Genomic DNA, 23,177 nt, shown 5'->3' with positions numbered 1-23,177 from the left:
GCAGCAGTTTCCAGAGAAAAGTCTCTAAAAACCCACTGTACACTACCTGCTCAGCAGACAAAGTTATCAGCTAGCTGGTGAACATAGCGGAGCATTTAACAGATCAAGAGCTGGATATTTTACCCCCTGAAGACCAAAAACAGAAAGCAAGAGCTTGCTAACATGTTTGCCATAGCAACTTCAAGCGTGATGATATGTCAGTATTGGGTGTTTATCTTGTTAGTGCTGCCCCCAAGTGGCCAGAAAATCAGTAAATTCAGGTTGAAAGGTTTGTATGCAACATTCAGAGCATTAATAAAGTAGCAAACCACTGTTTGCTATGTAATGATAGAGTGGAGTAATGGCGTCCTGAGCAGAGAATGAAGTCACGCTACCTCTGTGTGTTGTAATTCAAGTTTCTCTGTGGTTTGTTTTGGTAAGCCAGTCCGGCCACGTGTGCATGCTTTGCATCTGTGCATCTCACCAGCTAGCTCATCGCCACTGTTTTGCACTGCGCTCATACAGTGGTTACCACTAATACATTCTCACTCTGATCTCATCACATATTGATGTTTGGTCGGGACCTTCCACGTCCACATACAACGTGAAAGGTACCCTGCGTGCGTTGGCTGTTGACGTTCTGAGACGCCGTGTCAAGTTCTGCCTGTTACATGCATTGTCTCCTTTCAAGATACACTTCCATTTAACAGGAAATTTAACGTTTACATACAACGCACATGGTTGGGTTTAGGTAAAACAAAAGTATGTGGTTAGGTTCAGGAAATAAGAACTGGGTTTGGCTTTAGAATCTTGAAAGTCGGAGTTTGTCAGTGGGTGTTTGTTGGACCCATCCACCCACCGTACTCAGACTTTCGCCGCCTTAACTTTTGTTCTTGCCCCACCGCGTTTACCCCTGATGCCAGAAAGTGCTGTTAAACTAAAACGGCAGTTGGCCACATATCATGCCAACGGTAAAGGATGTTTTTTTTCGTCATTGTCTGACGCCACAAGTCACTGGCCAAGCACCAGATTTCAACGACTTTGGAGTGAGATTGGGTTGTTACCACCGATATTGAGATAGCATGGTTGCAGAAGTGCAGCGTCCACCCCCCGGTTGCCTCCTGGTTAACAGCATTAACCATAATGCCCTCTGTCAGCACTGCTGCAGTTGTTTAGCACTCTTTATGGAGTTAGCCCCATTAGGTGCTAGCTGCTGGCTCAGCCACCCACACGTCGAGAACTGGTACCAGACAATTTACGCTCTGTATTTTGCATAGAGGCCCTTTAAGGATTCTTGACATACTTTCAGAACCAAACGTTACACAGTGTTTAGGGTTTTTATCTGTGGGTATTAATTAAAACAGATCCTGAGCTCTGTGACTCAGATGTAATGATACCACATAAGGGACACAAAGAGGAACCTGAGGAAACCTCACAGTCTCTGTATGGCCTACTGTCTTGCATTACAGTGTTCTGGTTACTGCTGGCCCACTGCTTGTTACCTAGAATAGGAAAAGCCTCTTAGTAGCTGAGACTGGGGCATTATGTCCAGATACCTTCTTTCCTTCCAGGCAGGAAGTGGAGCAATAAGTCGAATAATACCAGTTAGACCTGTTTCCTTTGGGATTAGGACAGTTTCCAAGTGTACAATAGCTTCGTTTTCATTCTTATATATCAGTCATTTCTGTGTTTAACCTGATGAAAGTTTTCCGAATGTGTTTCATATTGCAGAGGAGTGACAAAGATGACAGTGTTACAGTGGTAGTAGTGGTTCAGTATTTGCCTCAGTGCAGTAAGTGAGAAATGATCGTAACAGCAATGGTTGGCAAAATGTTTTTTTTTTTTTATAATCCCCTCACACGCACACCCCTCCTTATACCAACAGTAATCATGTTGCATCATAACGCTGTGTGATGCAGAGGAGCAGAGAGACTTGCCATCATTTTACTGTAGATGAAATGTATCTATTACAGGAGCCAAGCACGCCAGGCATTAGGTGGTATAGATAATATTAATGCAGCTATTGTATCTCTATCTGATGACTGTCAGGGAGCCTGAGCACATGTAGTCCAAGCAGCAGCGTTGGCTGTCTGTGAGGAGGTTGCATTTGTCTCTCTCTCGCTCTAAATCCTGGATTGACGCATGCTATCTTAATCTCTTTACTCAGAGACAATCATGACCCGGAGAGAGGGAGGCAGAGAGGGAGGGAAACCCAAATACACATTGTTTTTTTCCCTGTAATGATTTTTTCCAATTTAGTCTTCGGTGCTGTGATTTTCTTCGAGGCAAATCATTTTTTTCTTTTCGATGTTCCTTCAAGTGTGCAGATTGTCTCTGTAGTAGTATGTGTAGCCATTAGCAAAATTATATGAAAACCATATATGATGTCAAAAAATGGATAGTCTGTTAGTACTTTCAAATTCACAGTAAGGCCTGATCCGACAAAATAATAAATTAATCAAGAAAGAATTGACTGTTCGCGCTAAACCCATTTTTCATAGATGTTCAAGTGGTTTACATGGTGCAGTAGTCAAAGCAGTAGTCTATTTGTGAGAGATTGGACTGTGGTTTCTTTTTTGTCATACCTGCTCCAAAATCAGAAGCATAAAAATGAGGAGTGACTTTAACAATGTAAGGGTGCTTTCAGACCTAGAGTTGTCTTGCTTTGGTCTGAATCAGGGACTAATTTTGTTACAAAGTTGCATAATTTCATAGAGTTGGTTCGTGTTCTCATGGCAGCATTTACAAGCGGACCAGATAAAATGCCTCATGCAAGAAAGCTGCTCTTGATTGGTCAGAATTTCCATGAAGGAAAAATCCAAGAAATTTTCGTTTAAGTCAAACCATACAGTTTGAAAATGAGGTGCGGCTCCAACTAGAAAACAATGTTTTGATGCACTGGATGTGCTGAATGTGCATATTAAGGCAGTACAGGAGGAGGTGCACATTAATAATCCTCCAGGACTGTAACATGCTCATGTTTAACCCAAACAATGTGTAATGTGACTGCAGTTGGTTCAGATCGAGGTCGAAACACGTTCTCACCAAAAATGAACCGCACCAGAGTTCGTTTGTTTGAGATCGCCTCTTCAAGAATGTCTCGGTCCAGTTGTTTTGGTACGCACCCGAGTGTGATTGTTGTGTTCACTCCTGCCCACACGAACCATGCTTAGGGGACAAATGAACTTGAGTTCAATTGAACCGAACCAAACAGGGCAGGTGTGAATGCACCCTAAGCTGCAAATGTTAGCATGCGCGGTGACCAGCGTACTACCTGCAGTGGTAACCCTGCGTAACTTCTGGGCCAGTGGCCATTTCGTACTACATTATTATTACAGGTTACTTTTAAAGAAGTCTTGTTTATGACTAGCACATTTCCTCCACTGTGTGGCAGCTGGTTCTGGTTCCTATGTCAGAGTTGAAGCTAACGTTAGTGCCTTCTTCCTGCTCTGTTTGGGTGCCATGACACTGACCTGACAGTTAATAATCCCGAAGCCCTAGTTTTTCGGAAAAATGTCCCATTGGACCAAAAGATCATTTGTCTGACAGCCTGTTATCACAAAACCAACTGTGCCACAGTTTTCATGGAAAACTGCATATGGGCGTGTATGGGAGAACAGAAAGCCAGAAAGGCATATCAACAGTGATTAAGGTAGGGGACGAGGTTTCGCAAACTGTTGAAGTAGTGAATTGAATTGAAGTTGTTTCCAATTTTAAACTCTTTCCTTTTGTAACCACAAACTGGCGACATCAGTAATAATGATCAAACCCATATTAACAAACTGTATAGACATAAATTACTTTTAGTGCAGCACAGATCTGCTGCCACTCTTGATCTATAATTGGAGATCTAAAGGGCCGTGATGCAGCCTTTAACTCCACAGACGGAGACTCATGCCAAAGTAAAGGTGGCGGTGCCAGCCCGGCCATATCTGCTCTATGGTAACATCAGGCAGAGGGCATGGAGCCAGTCTCCTTCAGACAGATGATGCAGAGCAGCTGATTAGACAGGGCTCGGAGAAATCTGAACACACACTGCATGTTAATGAAGAGGAGATGGAGTCGCAAAGAAATCATCACAGTATACGGAATAACACATCAGAGTAAATGAGCGCCAGCTAAATTGCAAAAGGATTTGGGTTATCAGATACAATTTCACTGTTCCTCCGCAGCAGAAAGAGCCAATACATAAAAATATTTATCGGCAAAAATTAGAATTTGTGAACACCTGGGCTCAGAGCCAGCTGCTCATTAGACGACGACAGGAAATTAGTCACAATTAGATTAGTGACCTGCGCTACAGTTCTACAATGAACTGTAGTAAATGATGTTTGGACACAGGCAGTGTTTTGTCTCTTTTTGATGCACAACTGTTTCCACTGATCCTCATTACTATGGTTTTAATGAAGCTTATAATTTAAAAGCCGACACTGTTTCTCTGCAGATCACCCAGAATATCCTGAGATAAGAGTAAACATAGTACAGTTTTGATATTTTCTCATATAAAAATATTCTCCTTGTTCACAGTAGATCAAAGCGCAGGCTGCTCTCCAACAGAGTTCTGTATGTGATGAGTTATTTTGGCGTCTACAGTTTTGGAAATTAAAGTTCTGTTCATCTGATGTGAAGGCAGTTTTTGGGGGACTGGCAGTTGGAGTTGTTCGTCTCTGGGGGCATTTATGCAGAATTTACGCTTGTTCGCAGCACATGATCCACTATTGACTTGTGCAAACTCTGAACAGACAGATGAGGCAGACAGGATGGGTATATCACAGTATCTGAAACATGGTAGTTACAATATTAACATATTAGATACATAAAGTAGCACCCAGCCCCCTGTTTTTGCAGATTACCTGTGTGGCTAGATTTAAAGATTTTTTTTTCTGGAGTTTTGACTGAGTTAGCAGATTAACATGTTGCAGATTCAAAATCCCAAGATTGTTTATTTCCACTTTGGTTTTAGACAAATGTGATTCTAGCTTTTCTAGTGTTTTACTCTTGAAAACATTTGAATGCACCAGCATGTACATTTTTGCATGTATTCATATAAGCCAGACAGCTCTTCTCTTGAAAAATGTTCTTACTGTATGTTTTGCAAACCACAGATACGTAACATTTGTACCTTATTTTGTCGCAGATACAGTATGTTGAAACTTTATGTTGAATGTGTGGTTAGATTTAGGCACAAAAAGTACTTGGACTACAAGGGAATTACAAACGCATCAAGTTTGTAAAAAACACACTTTATTTTTTGATACAGTGAATTTCCAGCACAGGGCTTTTATTTTCAAGTGGCGTTCTCTGCTGTAGATTGAGTGTCTAATGGACAGCGACTTTACAGAGACAGCAAACTAGCTCAACAACATGTTCAAATGCAGGTATGATGCTTAATGTATTAAACTGTGGGACCTTTAACTAATGACTTAGGAGAAATCTGGACCCTGTGGCTGGACCAGTGTCGAACCACTGGTGCAAAACACCCATGTTTGGTGGCACAAAAGCTGCTGGAAAAGCAGGGACAGGTTGGTGCAAAACACCCAGGATCGCTGCCACAGATACTGCTGGGAAACGTTGAGATGTTTCAGTAAAAAACACCCAAGTTCGGTGCCTCAAACGCTGGGGGACACCCAACTAGAAACACCAGTGCAAATGCCAGGAAGCATCACCAAGACCCAGCCAGAGTTGTTGGTTTTTAACAGCGGTGCAGGTATCTCTCTTAGGTGACACCATCCACCATCCCCTCCAACTCCCCATGACAAAAGCCAACTGATATATATGTCACTTTAGAAACATGAAAAGACAAATATGAAATGTGCAAATGTAACATATTTCTAACACTTTCTTCTGACGACTAGGCTGCAGTGGATGGCGCTAGAGTCACAGTGTTTCCATACACAGTCGACTACCAAGCTCATTGTTCTTCACTAAGTCATCACTTCACCTTAGGTTACAAGACACTTTGCTGCCACAGAGCTGAAGGCATCACAGAGCAGCTCATACTGGAGCTGCTGTGTTGAGGTGTGGAAGCTCTTAACCCTAGTTGTCTTTTTAAATGAGACATAGATAACAGCAGTGCCTGGGGAGCAGCCAGCGAAGGAGCAGGAAGCTGCAGGGATGTGGCAGAGCTACACACACACACACACACACACACACACACGAATTTCATCTCTAAATACAAACAATCAGAACAACAGTGCCCACCCAAACAAGCAGACTCACATGGTTCACTTCCCCGCCTCTGCTGATGCTTACGTTGTGTGCTGGCATGTAGCCAGCTTAAACAACACTTTACCATTACGTGTTTGACGTCATCGACCGTGCAAGGTACAGTAGCAGTGATGCTGAACATGGCCAAGTTGACTTAATTATATTGACATTCTCTATGGGAGGTCCAAGTGTCACTTCAATAGTTCCTCTATGGATCTCCCATTGATTTCAATGTACTGCTCAATTACTGTTAGCACCTTTAATCAGTCTAGGAGGATGTTGTGGAGGTAAGTTACAATGGGAAAGGTATTGTCATCAGTGGGAGTCATTTATGCTTAGGTGGCATATTTCTCTCAATGGTTGCCATGGAAACGTCTCCCCATTTGTTGAGGGACTGTGTAGAAGGAATGGCATCTTCAGTGACAAAAGTTAATACTATGTGCTGCAGTGAATGGTTGCTGTCTTAAATTAAGAAACTCTTGGTTGGTTGGTTGGTTGTATTTCTTCTCTCTACTTTGCAAGCTTTACAGTTTATAGTAGATGCCCTTAAAGGCTCGACATAATGGCATAAAAGGACCAAATTAAAGGAATACTTCACCTATTATATGATCATTTGTAAATCAGTTAGTTAAGCTATGTTGCCTTGAATTCGTAAAGAAAACTTTACTTTTCTGGCATGCCTACATTTATATCATCAGTTATATTAAACAATCCATATACAAACTCTAACAAAGCTCATGCAGTGTAATCCAAGTCTCAGTTATCCAGCTGGATGCTCAGTACTGCGAAAACAACAAAGCACAATTTCAGATTTTTACAGCATAGGTCTTATTTTTGTTTTAGTAGTTTCGACCATCATTCCTGCATCAAACTGATTGCTAAGATGTATTGATAAGATGTCAGGGTGTAGCCTTACAATGGAGACCATGAGGCAAGCACACCCCACTGTCAGTTAACCAGAAGGCTAGCAAAAAGCACAATGTAGACTTGATCAGTCAAGCAGATAATGTGGTTTGAATAAAATAGCTTGTTTTCAGTCAGGAAATTTGTGTTGCTTTGCTTGACTGTAAAGTGGCGTCTAACGTTATCCTGTGTTGTCACATTCTCTCCATAGGAAACAAGAGAAGCAGCCTTCTTAACTACTCTGGGCAGACTCAAAACCAAACTCATACATGACATGCAAAGCTGAGATTTATGTGTTATTGCAAGTTGTTTCAAACAGTTTGTTTTGGAGTGATAGGAGAAAACTTCTAGGATGAGGACTAACTTGTTGGCTTGGCAAGTGTGTGTCAGTTGAACTTTCCCACTTTTAATGAGCGGTGCAGAGCCACTTCCCTAAGATAGTTCCAAATGTCTAACCAAGACTACACAGGATGAATATTAAGAAAGTTTCACATCAAGGGCTTCAAAATTCAATTTGATTCAGTTTAGTTGTATTTATAAAGCCCAATATCACAAATCCCAGTTTGCCTCAGAGGGCTTTACAGCGTACAATATCCCTCTGTCCTTGGACCTTCCCCAAAAAACTCTTAAACGGGGGGAAAATGGTTGAAACCTCAGGGACAGCAACTGAGGAGGGATCCCTCTTCCAGGACAGACAGACTTGCAATAGATGTGCTTACAGAACAGATCAAAAGCACGTGATCATGGGCCCCTGCATCTCTTGTTTCTTTTTCAGGTCATTGGTTTATTTCCTTTCGTTTGAAGCTAAGAAAGTTTACTTTGTCGTATTTTTGCACTCAACAATGTTCTCTTTTATTGAAGCCCATTTTACACAAGACAAGTGAGGCAGACCTTTGAAACAGTTGCTGTTTTCGTCTTATTTTATGAGATCTTATTAAATAACCTGGCATCATGCTAAGATAGAGATTTTAGGGTCAAAGTAAATGCAGTAAGATCAGTCTGTGTGAATTAGCTCAGCATGAAAAGACACATTTTCTCAGCTGCTCAAACAAATCAAACAATGAAAAGGTAAATATGATGTATTTGGGTGAACTGCTGGGAATTTTTCTAATGTGAACATGAGCTGCATCTCAGCATTTCTTCAAGACCCAGTCCAGAGTTCAGTTTGTCCTCTGGGGGATCGCAGTGCTCCAGGCCAGCCAGCTGGCTCCTGGTGACTCGATGGCTCTGATTATTTCACTTTAGGGATGGAGTCCATCTCCCCAATCAGACGCTCCTTTCCTAATGTACTCCCCTGGCGAGTGCAGAAAGAGCTGTGTAAACACTTTTGAGCGGGAAGGGAGTCACCTTCAGGTAGTTCACCCACCCTCACATCATCCTTGTCCTCCACCTTCCTTTGCCCACCCTCGAAGCCACATAATCACGTTAATGGGCTGGGATGGCTCTGCAACTGGAAGGGATTGGGGGAGAGAGAGGGAGGGGAAGGAAAGGGGGATTGGTGAAGAAATGGAGATGGAGGGATGAATGAAGAAGTGGGGTAGAGAGTTTGAATAAAAAAAATAAAAATAAGTGTTATTGTTTTTTTCTTTAAAGAAAGAATAAGAACACAAAAAAAAATGTATGAGAAATACGGAATGTCAGGAAATAGTGAAAACTACCCTTGTTAACTTCTAATGCATTGAAAGTGCTTGGTTTTTTTTCCCCAACCACCAGTCCAAAATTGCATGAACTTCTGACATTTAAGAAGCTGGATTTAGAAAACGTTTTGGCGTTTTTGCTTGAAGAGTGATCGAAATAATTCATTGCATATCTAAATATTAGGGGTGCACTGATATATATGTATATGTATATGTATATATGTATCAGCCGATACTTGCCTTGTTGACTACCATCAGTTTATTGGCAAATTTGTGCAGGCTTAAAAGCAGGGCTTGAGACTAACGATGCCATATCGTCATGGGACAAAAATGTCTTTGTGAGCACACCTCTCTGCCCTTCGATGCGCAAATGAGGAGAGCGTGAGGCAGAGACATGAGACCTCCCTGCCCTTCCACATGCCCACGTGGAAAGCTTAAGCCAGAGAGAGCACATATCTCCGCCCTTCCACATGCCTATGTGGAAAGCTTAACCCGGTGAGAGAGCCTAAGACAGGGAGAGCAGCAGCAAAGACAGTATTATTGACAAACAGAAATTACATTTATAAGTCAGACACAACATGAAAAGGAGGAGCTGGGCTGGAGGAGGGTTGCAGAGGAAGCAGCAACAGTAGGCAGGTGCTCAGCTGCTCCATCAGTTGATTGGCTCATTGAGATCAGCTGACGTAGCTGGGATGTGAGCTGAGCTTGACACCATGTCCTGCCTGAACTAGTGCCATGCTTAGTTGTCTAAAGGAGAAATTTGTTGATGCTTTCAAAATAATATAAAATAGATATTGGAGAGGAAATAATCATGTTTATAGTAAAAGGCTTTTTAAGCAATGATTTATTTCTTTATGGATTTTTTTTATGTGAAAGAAGGTTATTTTAAATGTTGTTTCATCAGTTTTTATGGTTGAATTTGTGCTCATTTAAAGATAATGTAATAAACTGGTATTGGCTATCATTCATATTGTTATTTTAGACATAGGTATCAGCCCAGAATTTCACAATTTGCTGATTGATTGACTGATTGATTAATTGATTCAGCTGTTTTGTCCTCTTTTGTCTTAGAAAGACACTGAAGCGAAATCCATATCTGAATGATGTCGATGCATTATAATCTGTGATTCACATTAACACAAATGCGGAAAAAAAAGAAAATTCACATAATTCCTTCATTTTTTTGCAGCTCTTGAGTAGGCATTTCTAAGTCACCTGCAGTAGAGCTCAACATTGTTTAATAATTCAGCGGGGGCATTTTGTACTATTGGCTGGGTGACATTGGCTTGCAGGAGAGGCGGGTGCTGTGCGAACAGATGTCTACACCAGCCATGGGTAAACAAAAAGTCATGCCTGGGCATAATTCGGCCCCGGGGAGATTTCCTTCCTCCTCCTCTCTTATTCCCTCCTCACCATGTTAAATTCTCCGTCTCTGACATGTTCTCTGCTGCATCCTCCTGCTCCTGTAAAGCTAATTCTCTCTGATAATTACCAACAGCACCCCAATTTGCATCATGTCCTCATCATTCTTGTGTCTCATTATTTGAGGCATAATTTGCCTCCATAGTTTCTTTTTTTTATTTTCTCTTGTATTTTAAAGACATACCATTACAGTTGAGCTTTCTGAGCTAGTGACCAGTTCTATTCTGCTTTCTTTCCTGACACATTTCAATATATTTATAGTAATACTTTTAATTCAACTTTAAACTGAGCCATAAGTATTTTTGATTTTGTGTCCAATGTGGCACTAGTTCCTTGCATATATTAGTAACCAGTATATTGTACCCTGGATGGGTTCCTATCTTTAAGCTCAAGTCCACTAACATGGCTGCCATACGACACAAAGTGTTGGCACTTAAATCTTTTGCCACAATAGTTGTGTGGCTCGAGGGATGGCGATGTTTGTCCATTTATGTAATGGACTGCCATTAAGGTTCGCACAGACATTCATGTTAACCAGATGATGGTTCCTAATGACTATAGCCACGTTTCCACCAAAACACTTTTGGTATGCTACCTTCCTACCTCTTTTGGAAATATATCCAGACTAGGGCTGTCAAGCGATTAAAAGAATTTATCTAATTAATTACGTACTCTGTGATTAATTAATCTAAATTAAGTAGACTTACTCAGTTTGCGTCTGAACGTCTGGTTGAGTATGGCTTGACGAGGCTAGCTGCTAACGCTAGCATCAGAGGATGTGCTAGCTTCTACCTCCGGGATCGCTGCAGAATGCTTTGTGTTGAGGTGATATTTCAGGCTTGAAGTACTCTGATGGTACAGAAATTCCTTACTAAAGAAACTGCAAAGAATGGTCCTCCTATCAACAGCTCCATCTGGGCATTTTTGAAATATAAAGGTTTCATTCACGGGGCTAAGCAGTATCATCTTGTCTGAATCCATCATGTGACAAAGCCACTGTGGCCTTCAGTGACGCACTGGGTCAAAGGGCACCACGGAATGTGATTAAACAGCATTCATTTTTTTCATGCATTATTTTTTCTGTGATTAATTAATCAAAATTAATGTGTTATTTTGACAACCCCAATGCAGACATATATAGTATTTGTGCTTTCAGATTTGCATATGATAGAAGACTGGACAGTTTGCTCTCTGAGTGGCCTTCTGGTTCAACATGTATCCTCGTAGCACTCTTTCCTGGCACATTCTCCTTTTCTCTCTCACCTCCCTCTCTCCCGCACTTCCTCCCCTCTTCCAGCTCTCCCTCTGTCTTCCCACTTACAGTAATTTCATAATACAAGCTATTAAAGCGGAGTCTTTTGGACTTGAAGATAGGTCCATCATAACTATTGGCCTATGGTAATGACATGCTGTATAATCTGTCATCGTCAAAGTCACTAGTGTCAGGCAGCGCAGTGTGCACTCATTTGGAATAACGTAGAGGGTTGGAGCGGGTGACGGGGTAAAGGAGAGCCAGAGGGAAGTTGCTCTCTGCTGGTTGAGCATGAGGTCTGAATAGTGAACTCATTCTGGACTGACATTCATACTCACCCAGTGTATTCTTATTACTGTCTTTAATGAACCGAAAACAGGGAAAGCCTCTCTCCTACAAAATATTCTTTGCTTTGCCAGAGGAGCTTTAGAGGTAAGAAAAGGGGGGCTTGAATGACATTTGCTGGCAACCTTTTTTTGAGTTCAGGAAGAGTAACATCCTGACTACACAGAAATCATAGGGAGAGAGCTGGATGGTTAATGTCCTGGGTCCCACCTAATTTCATTGTACAGTTGTGCAGTGACAATAAAGGCATTGCTTGATTGACTGATTGAATGATTAGGTGACATAGCCACACAACAAATGCCCCAACAGCTGCACAGCAACAGCTCTTCTGATTTTGACAGAGAGGGGCATAGATGGGGTGTTGGTGGCTTAGTGGATAGAGCAGGCGCCCCATGTACAAGGCTGTTGCCACAGCGGCCCGGGCTCGACTCCCTCTCTCTCTCTCTCCCCCTTTCACACTTGTCTGTCCTATCAAATAAAGGCTAAAATGCCCAAAAACATATCTTTAAAAAAAAAGAGAGGGGCATAGATATAGACAGCGCAGGCAGCGTGGTTGCATTGGGGCCCATGGGGTGGAGGGGCCCGATTGCCACCTATAGAAATATGCTCGTGAGCAAAGAAGAACTCATATTAAATAAAAAATGGTGCAGTTTTCTATAAAAGCCCTCAAAAAGGCAAACCCATCTCCATCATAGTTTTCTGTTTTTGCAAAATAGTATCAATCTATAACTAACCATATGTTTATTCTACATAAACTAAATAAAAAACTAATTTAACTATAAAAAATATTTTGTCATATACAGATATTTAATGATGATTGCTGGGTAATATGCATGTTAATGTTGTCAATATCAAGTCTCTGTATAATCATGTAACAAGACAATACGATTTACATTAGCTAGTTTTGGTGCAAAATCTCTCAAGACTGACAAGCTGGGCACATCTGCAAGCAGATATAATATAAAAGTGGCAGTAAGATGCACTGTTGGTAAAATATATATACACCTAAAACTCTATGTGTGTGTGTGCTTCATAACTAGTAAGTAGTGCACATTAGGGCCCGTTTGACTCAGGGTTCTTAGCTTTATGTGTGTTGCTCTATACTGTATTGGTATGTATTTTATGTCTTTTTATGTCTTTTATGTATTTTTAACTTGTGTTTTATTGTGAGCCACGTCAAAGACGAATTTCCACTGCTCTGCAATGAACAATAAAGTTCTTTCTGATTCTGATAATAGCGTGCATGCGGGCCCATCGTAACTACATTACACCACTGGTGGAGTTGTTGTAAATAACTCTTTGGCTCTGCCAGTAGGACACAAGCCCCTCTGTGCAGAGTTTGCATGTTCAGCATGGGTTTTCTCTGGGTACTCCAGCTTCCTCCCACAACCCAAAGACATGCAGGTTAATTGGTGACTCTAAATTGCCCGTAGGTGTGAATGTGAGTGTCAATGGTTGTCTGTCTCTATGTGTTAAGGCTGGTTCACGTTCCACGATTTTTACCCCGAATTTGCGTAGCTGACACTATCGTAATCTTTTGAGTGTTCATACCTGGCGAGGTGTGTTTCTGTCATCAGGAGTATCACCAACTGCGTTACGACCTGTGTGTGCGCACCGCAAGATTTCTCCACCGAGCCCTCGCTGACAGAGCCCCAGATAACACGGTGACGTCACCAAACTACGTTTTTTAACTTGGAGATGACACATTGTTAAGGCATTGATATTCTTCCCAGTGCTGAATCAGATCTGCCTCCAGGGCCTGGGTCCGAACACTACGCACTCCCCGTGATCCTGTGGACGCCGCCATTGTTGTTGTTGCTTGCCGGCTTGTCAGTGTTGCCAGATCTTGGGAGAGAAACAAGCAACCAGGGCTATGGAAACAAGCCCAAAAGAAGCTGTTCACACATGAGGACTTGTCGTGGCACACGACTCACCTCTGACCCAAGGTGGCTCTCAAGATCCTTTGCGGCGTCAAAATCACGGTGAAAATCATGTAATGTGAACTAGGCTTTAGCCCTGCAACAGTCCGGTGACCTGTCCAGGGTGTACCCCACGGCCTGCCCAGTGTCAGCTGCGATAGGCTCCAGTCCCTCCGTGACCCCTAACAGGATAAGCGGTTACAGAAAATGAATGAATGAATGAATGAACTACCAGTGGCAGTAGCCTGCATATTAGATTTTTGGGGAACTTGGTGAATTGTAGCATCTACTAAAAGCCTGCATGTGCAGGTTTTCATCTGTACTTTATGTATTGAATTAACTGCATTTTCTCAAAAAAGTTGAAAAAAAACCCCCCTTATGTCAAATTTCCAGGAGATTAAACACCTTAGACGCTTCAGCAGAACCACTCTGTGCAAGTCAAAAAAGTTGTATTTTGATTTGGGGCATGTAAAACATACATCTTATCAGATCACTTCATTTAGGGTTCATGTAAACAGTTAAGCTGGCATCTCCAATCTAAGAGATGGCGTCTATGTTGCCACAGCTACTGTCTGGAAGCACAGGTTTTAAATAGGTCTTGGTAGAGGCACGATAATACCAAACCAGGCAACCTCACAGCGACTCCTTAATAGAAATGGTTCAAGTTTCAAAAGCCACACCATGTAACTCAAAACAACAAATTTTTACAATTCTGTTTGCCTCCTACAAAATGTCTTTGCTAATGCAAATCAGTTTTACATAAATGTCATTTTCAGGAGACAGAGTTGAAGAGACTTGGCTGCAGGAGAGTGCAGTCAACTCTGCCATGCTTCACTAACATCATCTGTCGTACTCTGATGTCTTTCTGTTGCCAGAGACTCTTAACAGTGCTTTTGTACTGCATTGTGAAACTAAATTCCAAAAAACTAAATAGATCATTTTCAGTGTCAAAACTGCAGATAATAATAATAACATCTGCCAAATGAATTCAGTTTAACATACGTACTTTATAGTATGAGGCAGGTCAATCATGGCAGTAGGGTAAAGCTAACAGTGTGAACATTGGATTTTAAGTGTGTTATATTGTGGTCCTTACCAAAGTTTCATGTCATTGATATACACAGAATACCTCTCTTATTGTCTTTGACACATTGGAAGTCACCAAGGACTCTGGATCACCGAGTTGTTAAAATGCGTCAGACTGAGCAGACTGTCTACAACCAGAGAGCTGATTTGTGACTTTAGGATGCAAGAGTGTATCTTGAGTGCCAGATTGACGCAGAAGGCTGTGCCACCTCCTGGCTATGACACAGAGGGCATTAATTACCATGTCTTTGAGGGGACAATCTAATCGCTGGGACACATGGCACATAAACCTGAGCATCCCGGGAGGGATCTGCTGCGACACTTCCTTACAATTAAAGGCAGGACAGCTCTGCGGAAAGTAACAGTAAATGAGAAGCCATGTCTTGGAGATGTTATGAGGTCAATAGCTTCACGGTGTGGCATTCAGTCAGTGTTTGAATCCTACAGTTTAATTTGCATAAGAGCTAGAGGTCTTCACGGGTCCAAAATGGAATCCAAAACAGAGCCTATACATGCATAAATACATTTTTAAGAAGTGTGAGTGAGGATTATTAGACGTGGTAGAAAATACTCCAAATCGTAGTCATAGAGGGAAAACAGTGTCTGCAGAAGCTTGATGCTTTATCAGTCATCAAACAGCTGTGTCCAAAAAGAGCAGCAGTATAATAATAATAATAATAATAATAATAATAATGATAATAATGATAATAATAATAACATCCAAAGACCAAATGTAAAATCATAAATATTAATTAAAAAATAATTTATTTATGTGCTTCAAATACTAATTACTAGGAATTATTGTTCCAAAGCCAACTAGGAAATATAAAAAACAATTTTTTAACGTATTTAATATCTGTAAATCAAATTCCAAAAAGCTAATTGTTATTTAATGACATAAACCAGTGAAGACCTTTTAATATGAGAGGATGAATAAAGCCATGACACCCAAATATGTGAACTAAACATGCACCATTGTTGCTCCTCATGTAATAATGAAGCCAATAATTCACAAATTTATTCAGAAAAACAGATAAAGAAAATGTACTTGTATAACTCATAAGAAATAATGGAGATGTGAAATAGAACACCCTGATAAGTTATTGACAGCTTGAGAATAGGGGCAAATTGTGTTTTAAAATGTGTTTATGAACACGTCTAGATTAAGGACAAGGAAGTGCATATAATATACAGTAACATTTATAATCTACCAGTTTTGTGTCAGTTACAGAGGAGTATGACTCAGCCTGTAAGAACAGTCGTCTGTGGCTGTGAAGGAGCTTTGTCAAGTCTGAGAAAAGTTTATTCAAGTCACCCCTTTGTGTAACAACGGCTCGGGCACAGAGATTTTGGATTAAAAAAGAAAAAGCAAAAGGTCTGCGTTGCAACTGCGCTGTGGAGTTTGAAGAAGCGGGTATTTATGAGGGAGGGAGGGTGATTTGAAGGTGCATTATGGGAAGTGTAGACTCAAGTATTTTCAGATTGTATCCCACACTGACTACAAGTCAAGATATCACAGTCTCTGCTGCACAGATTTTGACAATTTTTCTCTCTCTTGCAAGTGCCCAAACTTTATAGAAGTACAATACTGAATTGCTGGAGTCCTCTTTTGAATCATTGCTGCGGAGACTTTATGTTTTCTTGTCTGGCCTTGAATGTGTTTGGATAAATTTGAATCTCTCTGTCTTTGTTTTCAGTGATATTTTCTACTGCACTCAGATTGTCATGAAAAGAGGCAAACTTTGGCCATCCAAATTATTTTCACAGTTATTTTATTTCACAGTCAGACAGCTTCATCATAGTCAAAGGGCTTATAGCTCTATCTTTCCAGGCCTTCTGCAGGACATAGAAAGTAATAAAGTGTGTCATCGTGTGTCATACAGAAGTCAAAATGGGCCAATAAACTGTATGTAAATATAGGTATGAACACAGAAAAACAAATACAAAAAAGAAACTGAACTCTGTATATGAAACAGATTGCTGGGTTGTCTTCATGATACTCTAATCACTTTAGAAACAAGAATAAAAAATCAACCAGAAATGAAATAAAAAGGAAATAAATTCACCTAAATGAAGAATAAACAGGTTTAATGTACACCAGGAAAGGAGATTTTTACTTCTTTTTGCAGGCTATCTTTGTCTTTCACTCTTTTCTTGCTTTTTAAAATCAAAAATTAATTTTCAACGCTTTCAAAATTCTTTAATGCAGTGCAGTGCAAACCAATTAAATCAATGTGGAGAACTGATTAAACTCATTGTCATCACTCTCTCTCTCTCTCCCTCTCCTGCAGGGAGAGCGTCAGGACTCGGACGTCGTCGAGGAAAGAAACGCCCAGGTGCAGCTGGAGAAGGCCAAGGTACTTTCTCACTGTTGCATCACGGTAACATCACAACCAGACCCACCATGGCTCTCACAGACTCATTTTTTCCAAGCGGCCGCTCTCAAGGACATGATTACATCACAGACAGGAAACACAGACATCAGGACGTTGGATTAGCGGAGCAACATTCTGCTATTAAAATGAATCACTGCAGTCTTCATCCTTGCCATCCCTTCATGGGCTCCATGTCTGGAGAAGGATAATAATGAAGGATATTGATTATTGCTGATTCAGTTCAAATGAATTCTGGCAGTCTTCAGATGACTGCTTTGTAGCAATATTGCATATCAAATATATTTACACTGAAAGAAACCAGAGTCTAGTGCAACAACAGTTCAACAGGCCAACTTGCCAACATGAAAAATGTTATAAATGATGCTCTAGTATGATTTCACTTATAACATCTTACACAGTTCAAGGTTAGAAAAGGTAGACTTCTTAATTTGATTACATTATTTACTTATTTATTAAAACACAATTGCTTCTTATTTGTTGTGTGTGTGTGTGTGTGTGTGTGTGTGTGTTCTGAAAAGATATTTCATGAGAAAAAAAGGAGAGATTTCAGAAAGTTTACATGAATGATGAATTACTTTGTGCAGCAGAAATACTTTCCCCCTTTCTTTCTGATCCCATTAATCATCTTGGAACCCCTCAGATTTATTTTACAAGCCCTTGGGGGGTCCTGATGCAAGGTTAGGAACCAGTACAGCATGAAATGACAGGAGAGAGTGATGTGTCAGACATTTATTTCATTGTTTCTTATGCATTACACCAATGCCTCTATTACAACTGGCCGCAGACCTAAGCAAAGGAGGTAGATGTACGCCAAACTTAGCAAAAATAAACTGGAAGTTGTGCAGTTATTATAAATGATCAAATGATAATAACAATGAGGTAGGGCTGGGCTATATAGAGTAAATCAAATATCACAGTATCAACCAAATATTGCGAAATATTTACGGTGACATTTTGATAAATAATCATTAGCAGTGTGGATATAATGACTGAGTGGGTAAAGGCAAATAATAGAACAGCTAGAACAGTCTGGTAAGTTCAGGGAATTACACGCAACAGTAACACGCTAAGATGCTGTTAATTAGGAAATCGTCATTGGACAGCACTAGGATTTTATTATTGGATTATCGCAGCATTTCACACAGGCCAATTAGGTGTGACAGACTGTTCCCTACAGATGAAAAGGACATTATTAGCATGGAGTATGGAGCAAGGAAGATTCATACAGAGTTACAAAATGAACAAATCCCAGTTAAGTTTTTGCACAGTCATGTTCAGGCATTGAAATAAACAGTCTTATACTTAATTACACACTCGTTGCTATTAAAAAATAAACTCAATGTCACCATATGAAGACATAATATTGTTCAAAAACTACTTCCTGTTCAGCAATGATGCTTAGTTTTTATTCTTATCAGATCCCACTGAACCCAAATAGCTTAGAGAGATTACAAAAAGGAATATGAAACAAAAGCTAAGGTCTCAGGATGATATCACAACATTGATATGATATTGAGCTCGGACATCCAGAGGGAGCTCGGTGTAGAGCCGCTGCTCCTTTGTGTTGAAAGGGGTCAGTTGAGGTGGTTCGGGCATCTGATCAGGATGCCTCCTGGGGGCCAAAGTGTTGCTGGGGAGAGGGATGTCTGGGGTGCTTTGCTTGGCCTGCTGCCCCCACGACCCGGTGCCGGATAAGCAGATGAAAGGGATGGATGGATGGTTATAATATTGATGCCTTGCCCAGCCCTACAATGAGGTGTAAACATTAATCAGTGCTGTATGAGAGTCCATGAATGCAGTGAGGCGCATGTTATTCGTGTAAAACAAAAGAAAATAACCCAGAAAAAATAGCAGTCAGCTTGATGAAGGGATCGATACACATAGCTCAGAAATTCTGGCCATGTGTTCCCAGTCAGGACTATGGTACCACATCTCCACCCACCCAAGGACCTGCAGGACACACTGAAGCAAGGCAGCGTGAGCCAGCACAGCCTCATACACCTACAGTTCATGCCTTGTCGAGCTCTTTCAGTTGGTATAAAGATTTCCTCATATACATAATCATGCCAGAAATCAAGTTGGCTTTGAAATCAACAGCTCTCATTTTGAAGCCACTAAGCCTATGACTTGAATTTTATTTATTTATCCTTTCACACCAGTGCATCCAGAATTTGCCCGCTAAAGGTGCAGACTTCTACGTTTTTTGAGCGAAGCAATAATGTACAACTGGTGACAATAAAGTAAAAAATATCTTCACTGCTTTGACAACACGTAGGCAGCATTTAGGAATTTTGCCCATGCCAATGCAGTATCATTCAAATATAGGGAGAACGGAGCACGCTTTCAGGCAGTCTCTCCTGGAAGACATACATGATTGTTCACATGAAGGGTGGTGCCAAATACTCTGGCTCCTTCCTCACCTCCACACACCTGGCTAATCACTGTGTTTAATGAACCTGAATTTTGGATCGTCGATTTCGGGACATTAGAGAAAATGGTCAACCTATTTGTTTGTGCTTTTATGCAGGAAGCAATTACTGTGCTCAAAGCTACAATATGTAGTGTGGTATGTCATGAGAAATACAAAACACATACTCTATCTGAGAAACTGTCTGTGGATTGCATTTGAGAAAAGAAGTCCAAATTCTGCTAAAATTTAAAGCAAACTAAAAACTAAGTCAAGTTCAACCTTCTGCAGTGGTTATCACTGTTTAGTGTGCCTTACATACTTACAGAAGGTGGGTTATCTAGTATTTTTTCTGTGGGCATAATGGCAACGAAGGTCATTCCACAAATATATAAAAATATCACAGCTGATAACTCTCCCCCTCTGTTTGCCTTCTACGCAGCACCCACTGATACACGTCCCATTCAATATTGAATTAAATCCTCCCCCACAGATTTAATGTGCTCCCACTGTTGCTCTGTAATTAAGGCGGCAAACACACTCGGCCCATCCCCTGCTGACCCCACAACCTCTCCCACAGCCTCATCTTCCCAAAGTGGAGTAATTAGCAGCTTGATCCGTGTGCCACTGACATTTGACTCTGATAGGATTACAACACCAACAGGCATTCAGTCAGGAGGAAGCATACAGTAGCTAATGTGCAGCGAAGTGGAAGATGCAGTAGGTTGTTTTCACAGCAGACATTTTGATTTGTCATAGTGGGAAAAGAACAGGTGTCACTAATAACATTAATGATGGCTCCATTCTATTCAAGTGTCCCAGTAAGCCATGACAGTCTGACAGTGAGCCAGCATGCACTAAACCAAGACTCTGAAACTAAAGCAATTAAAGTGAAAGATGCAAAATGAATGGTATTGCCAAGTTAAACAAGTGTATTGATAAAACATTTAAAAACAACAATAATTAAGTCATTTTAGGGGGAAAAAATCAAATACATTTGAAGTAAAATGACCAAAGAAAATAGAACATTTTTACATGTTTAAAGGATGTCAGAGTTATTTAACAGACAAACATGCAAAATCCAAAATATCCAAGTATCTCTGGCTCTTTTACATTAGATTTGCGTGGTATAGAATTAGCATAGATGATCTGCATTAGGCTGCACAGTTGTGTGCACATGATAGTTACACAAATTAATTACACATTGCTATAAAAAAGAGTGGCGAAGGGACAAGACAATATCATAAACATCATAAACAAATTATATGTATATGGTGGAATGAATCCAGTATTAGTTGGCACTTCAATACCAAAACAAAGCAGCTAGCCTGTCGCTAACACTCTGGCTCCAGTTGTTCAAATTCTTTTTTTCTGTTTCAGGATGATCGAGATTTGAAAATCCCATGTTTTGCCATCTAGGATTAGCTAATCCAGTGGTTCCGAACTGGTCCGTCCATGGAGTCCAGATTGCTCCTTAGTCATTAGTTAAAGATCCACAAAGTTAAATATATTCAGTGTCATACTTGCGTTTGGCCATGTCGTCAAGCTAGTTTGCAACAGAAAACGGCACTTCAAAAATAAAAAGCTTGTGCTGGAAATTCACTGTACTTCAAAATAAAATGTCACTTGTGGTCCATTCAGAATGGGCCCGTGACCCACTTTGGACCATGACCCACCAGTTGGGAACCACTAAGCTAATCCATTTTACCTTTGGGCCGGTTTTTCAAAACCGCATTGGACTGGATCACCCTGATCCAGATATAAATTATACAATATGGACAACCACTGCTCTATTCACATCACAATGTAGGCTACTAGCTATGTAAAGAACAGGTATAGCCTGCATTGGGTAAGTGTGTTAAGTTGGAGAGCTAGAGAAACAGCATGAAGGATGAAATTGTTAGAGACTGCTTTTGATTGTGTAATTGTAAATAATATGGGTGAGAAATGAATGTTTAATATTGACAACTATTTGGAGGAATATTTTATTGGGCAAAAATCCTTTAAAAAAAATCCTTTGTATTTATTTATTTATTTTTACTCTACTGAAAAGGTTAATAGGTAAACTGATGTCCACTTTATCTACTTTATCCGTGTTAATGGTTAAACAATCAATGGAAAAATGTAAATAAATGTCTATACATTTGACCAGTCTAAAAGTTTTATGACATTTTGTCAGTGAAATCCACCCTTCTGTTATGAGCATGATAATCCTGATGTTTTGGATCACAGGTATCGCAATCCTTCTAAAATGTTTTGAACAACACACACTAAAGATTTGATTCAGGTCAAAACCAAGACAGAATTAAAGAATCTTTTTATTTCTTTTGAACAATCCATTTTCAAACTTTGATCCACTTGGACTGCTGAAATCTAACAAAACATAGTCTAAAGGTGCTGCTGGGATTTAGTGCAGTTTTGTAGTGATTTCGGAAGTTTAGATATGTCGCAATACCTGAATTTGCTTGGTTAGCGATGTTGTGTTATCTCTAATATCCCTCTGAGGAGTGTTGATTATATTGTTTATGCCTTACTGTGTTACTTTGTGTGCACAAATGAATAATTTCAGAACACAAATTTGTAATTGTGGGTGCAAACTACTTTCAGGGCACAATTTATTCATTTCTGTACAATTTTTTTTCTCTTTATGATACCAGCTGGGCTCTGTATATGTGCAAGTCTACTTTGCTATCTTTTCCAAACACATCCTGCTTAAACAGTTTTGCATTATTTATTAATCTCCCCTAAACCAGTGCCGTAAGATCAAATGCTACAGTTTACAAGCTGTTAATAGTAACCTGCAGAGCTGTTTTGGAACGAGGGAAAGCACAATGCTAAATAAAAGCACATGTACTTTTTGAGAGCCCACATACAATACATGCCACACACACAGTGTATGCACAGCATGCATAGAAGCACATATGCTTCCAGGCATAAACACCATAATTTTATCCCCACTGTGTAATCATGTTGGTATCATTATGTGAAAAAAAAAGAATATTTGCAGGTTTGTACAAACTGAACTAGACCCAAATATACAAACAATTTATTGTGTCCTCTTGTTTACAATCCTACCTACACTTCAAAAGCACATTTCTGCAGATTGAAGTGTTTATTGTGCTGTATTTCTGTGTGGAAATGGCCTCATTTCACATTAGTTCCAGTTCTCCAGTTAGTTGTTCCTGTTTGTGAGGAACATTGTGTAGTTGTGTGTTATCAATTAAAATAAAGGGAAATATGAATTTGTTTGTGTGAAACTCTGTTTGTGGGTGAAATGAAGGGATTTTAGATGACTCTGACATCTGTTAGTAATAAGTCAACACCTGTCTTGTGTCCTCAGTACAAACCTGTGGCATTCGCAGTACGTTGCAACTTCTCCTACACCCCAGCAGACGACGACAACGTTCCCGTACCGGGCCAGGCTGTCACCTTTGAGGCCAGAGACTTCCTCCATGTCAAAGAGGTTTGCAACTCTCACACACACACATTCTTGTACTACTGTCTTTGTGAGGACCCGTATTGACATAATGCATTCCCTAGACCTAACCTTAACCATCACAACTTAATGCCTAACCCTTACCCTAACCTAAATTTAAACCTAATTCTAGCCTGAACCCTAAAACC

At 40.4% G+C, this 23,177-nt stretch overlaps 1 protein-coding gene across 4 annotated transcripts in view; it reads left to right on the top strand.

Annotated features, from left to right (window-relative positions):
- Window positions 1–23,177, top strand: part of cacnb2b (calcium channel, voltage-dependent, beta 2b) — a 57,012-nt gene that overhangs the window by 20,226 nt on the left and 13,609 nt on the right. For all 4 annotated transcript variants that reach the window (XM_033650358.2, XM_033650356.2, XM_078173099.1 and 1 more), the window contains exons 2-3: window positions 17,042–17,107; window positions 22,894–23,016. In XM_033650358.2, coding sequence (XP_033506249.2) covers window positions 17,042–17,107; window positions 22,894–23,016 — 189 coding nt within the window. The remainder of the gene's footprint in view (window positions 1–17,041; window positions 17,108–22,893; window positions 23,017–23,177) is intronic.

This window comes from Epinephelus lanceolatus, chromosome 12 (genome assembly GCF_041903045.1).
Source record: "Epinephelus lanceolatus isolate andai-2023 chromosome 12, ASM4190304v1, whole genome shotgun sequence".
NCBI classification, from domain to species: Eukaryota; Metazoa; Chordata; class Actinopteri; order Perciformes; family Serranidae; genus Epinephelus; species Epinephelus lanceolatus.
The sequence above is the reverse complement of the archived record's forward strand: the minus strand, read 5'-3'. Positions and strand labels throughout refer to the sequence as shown.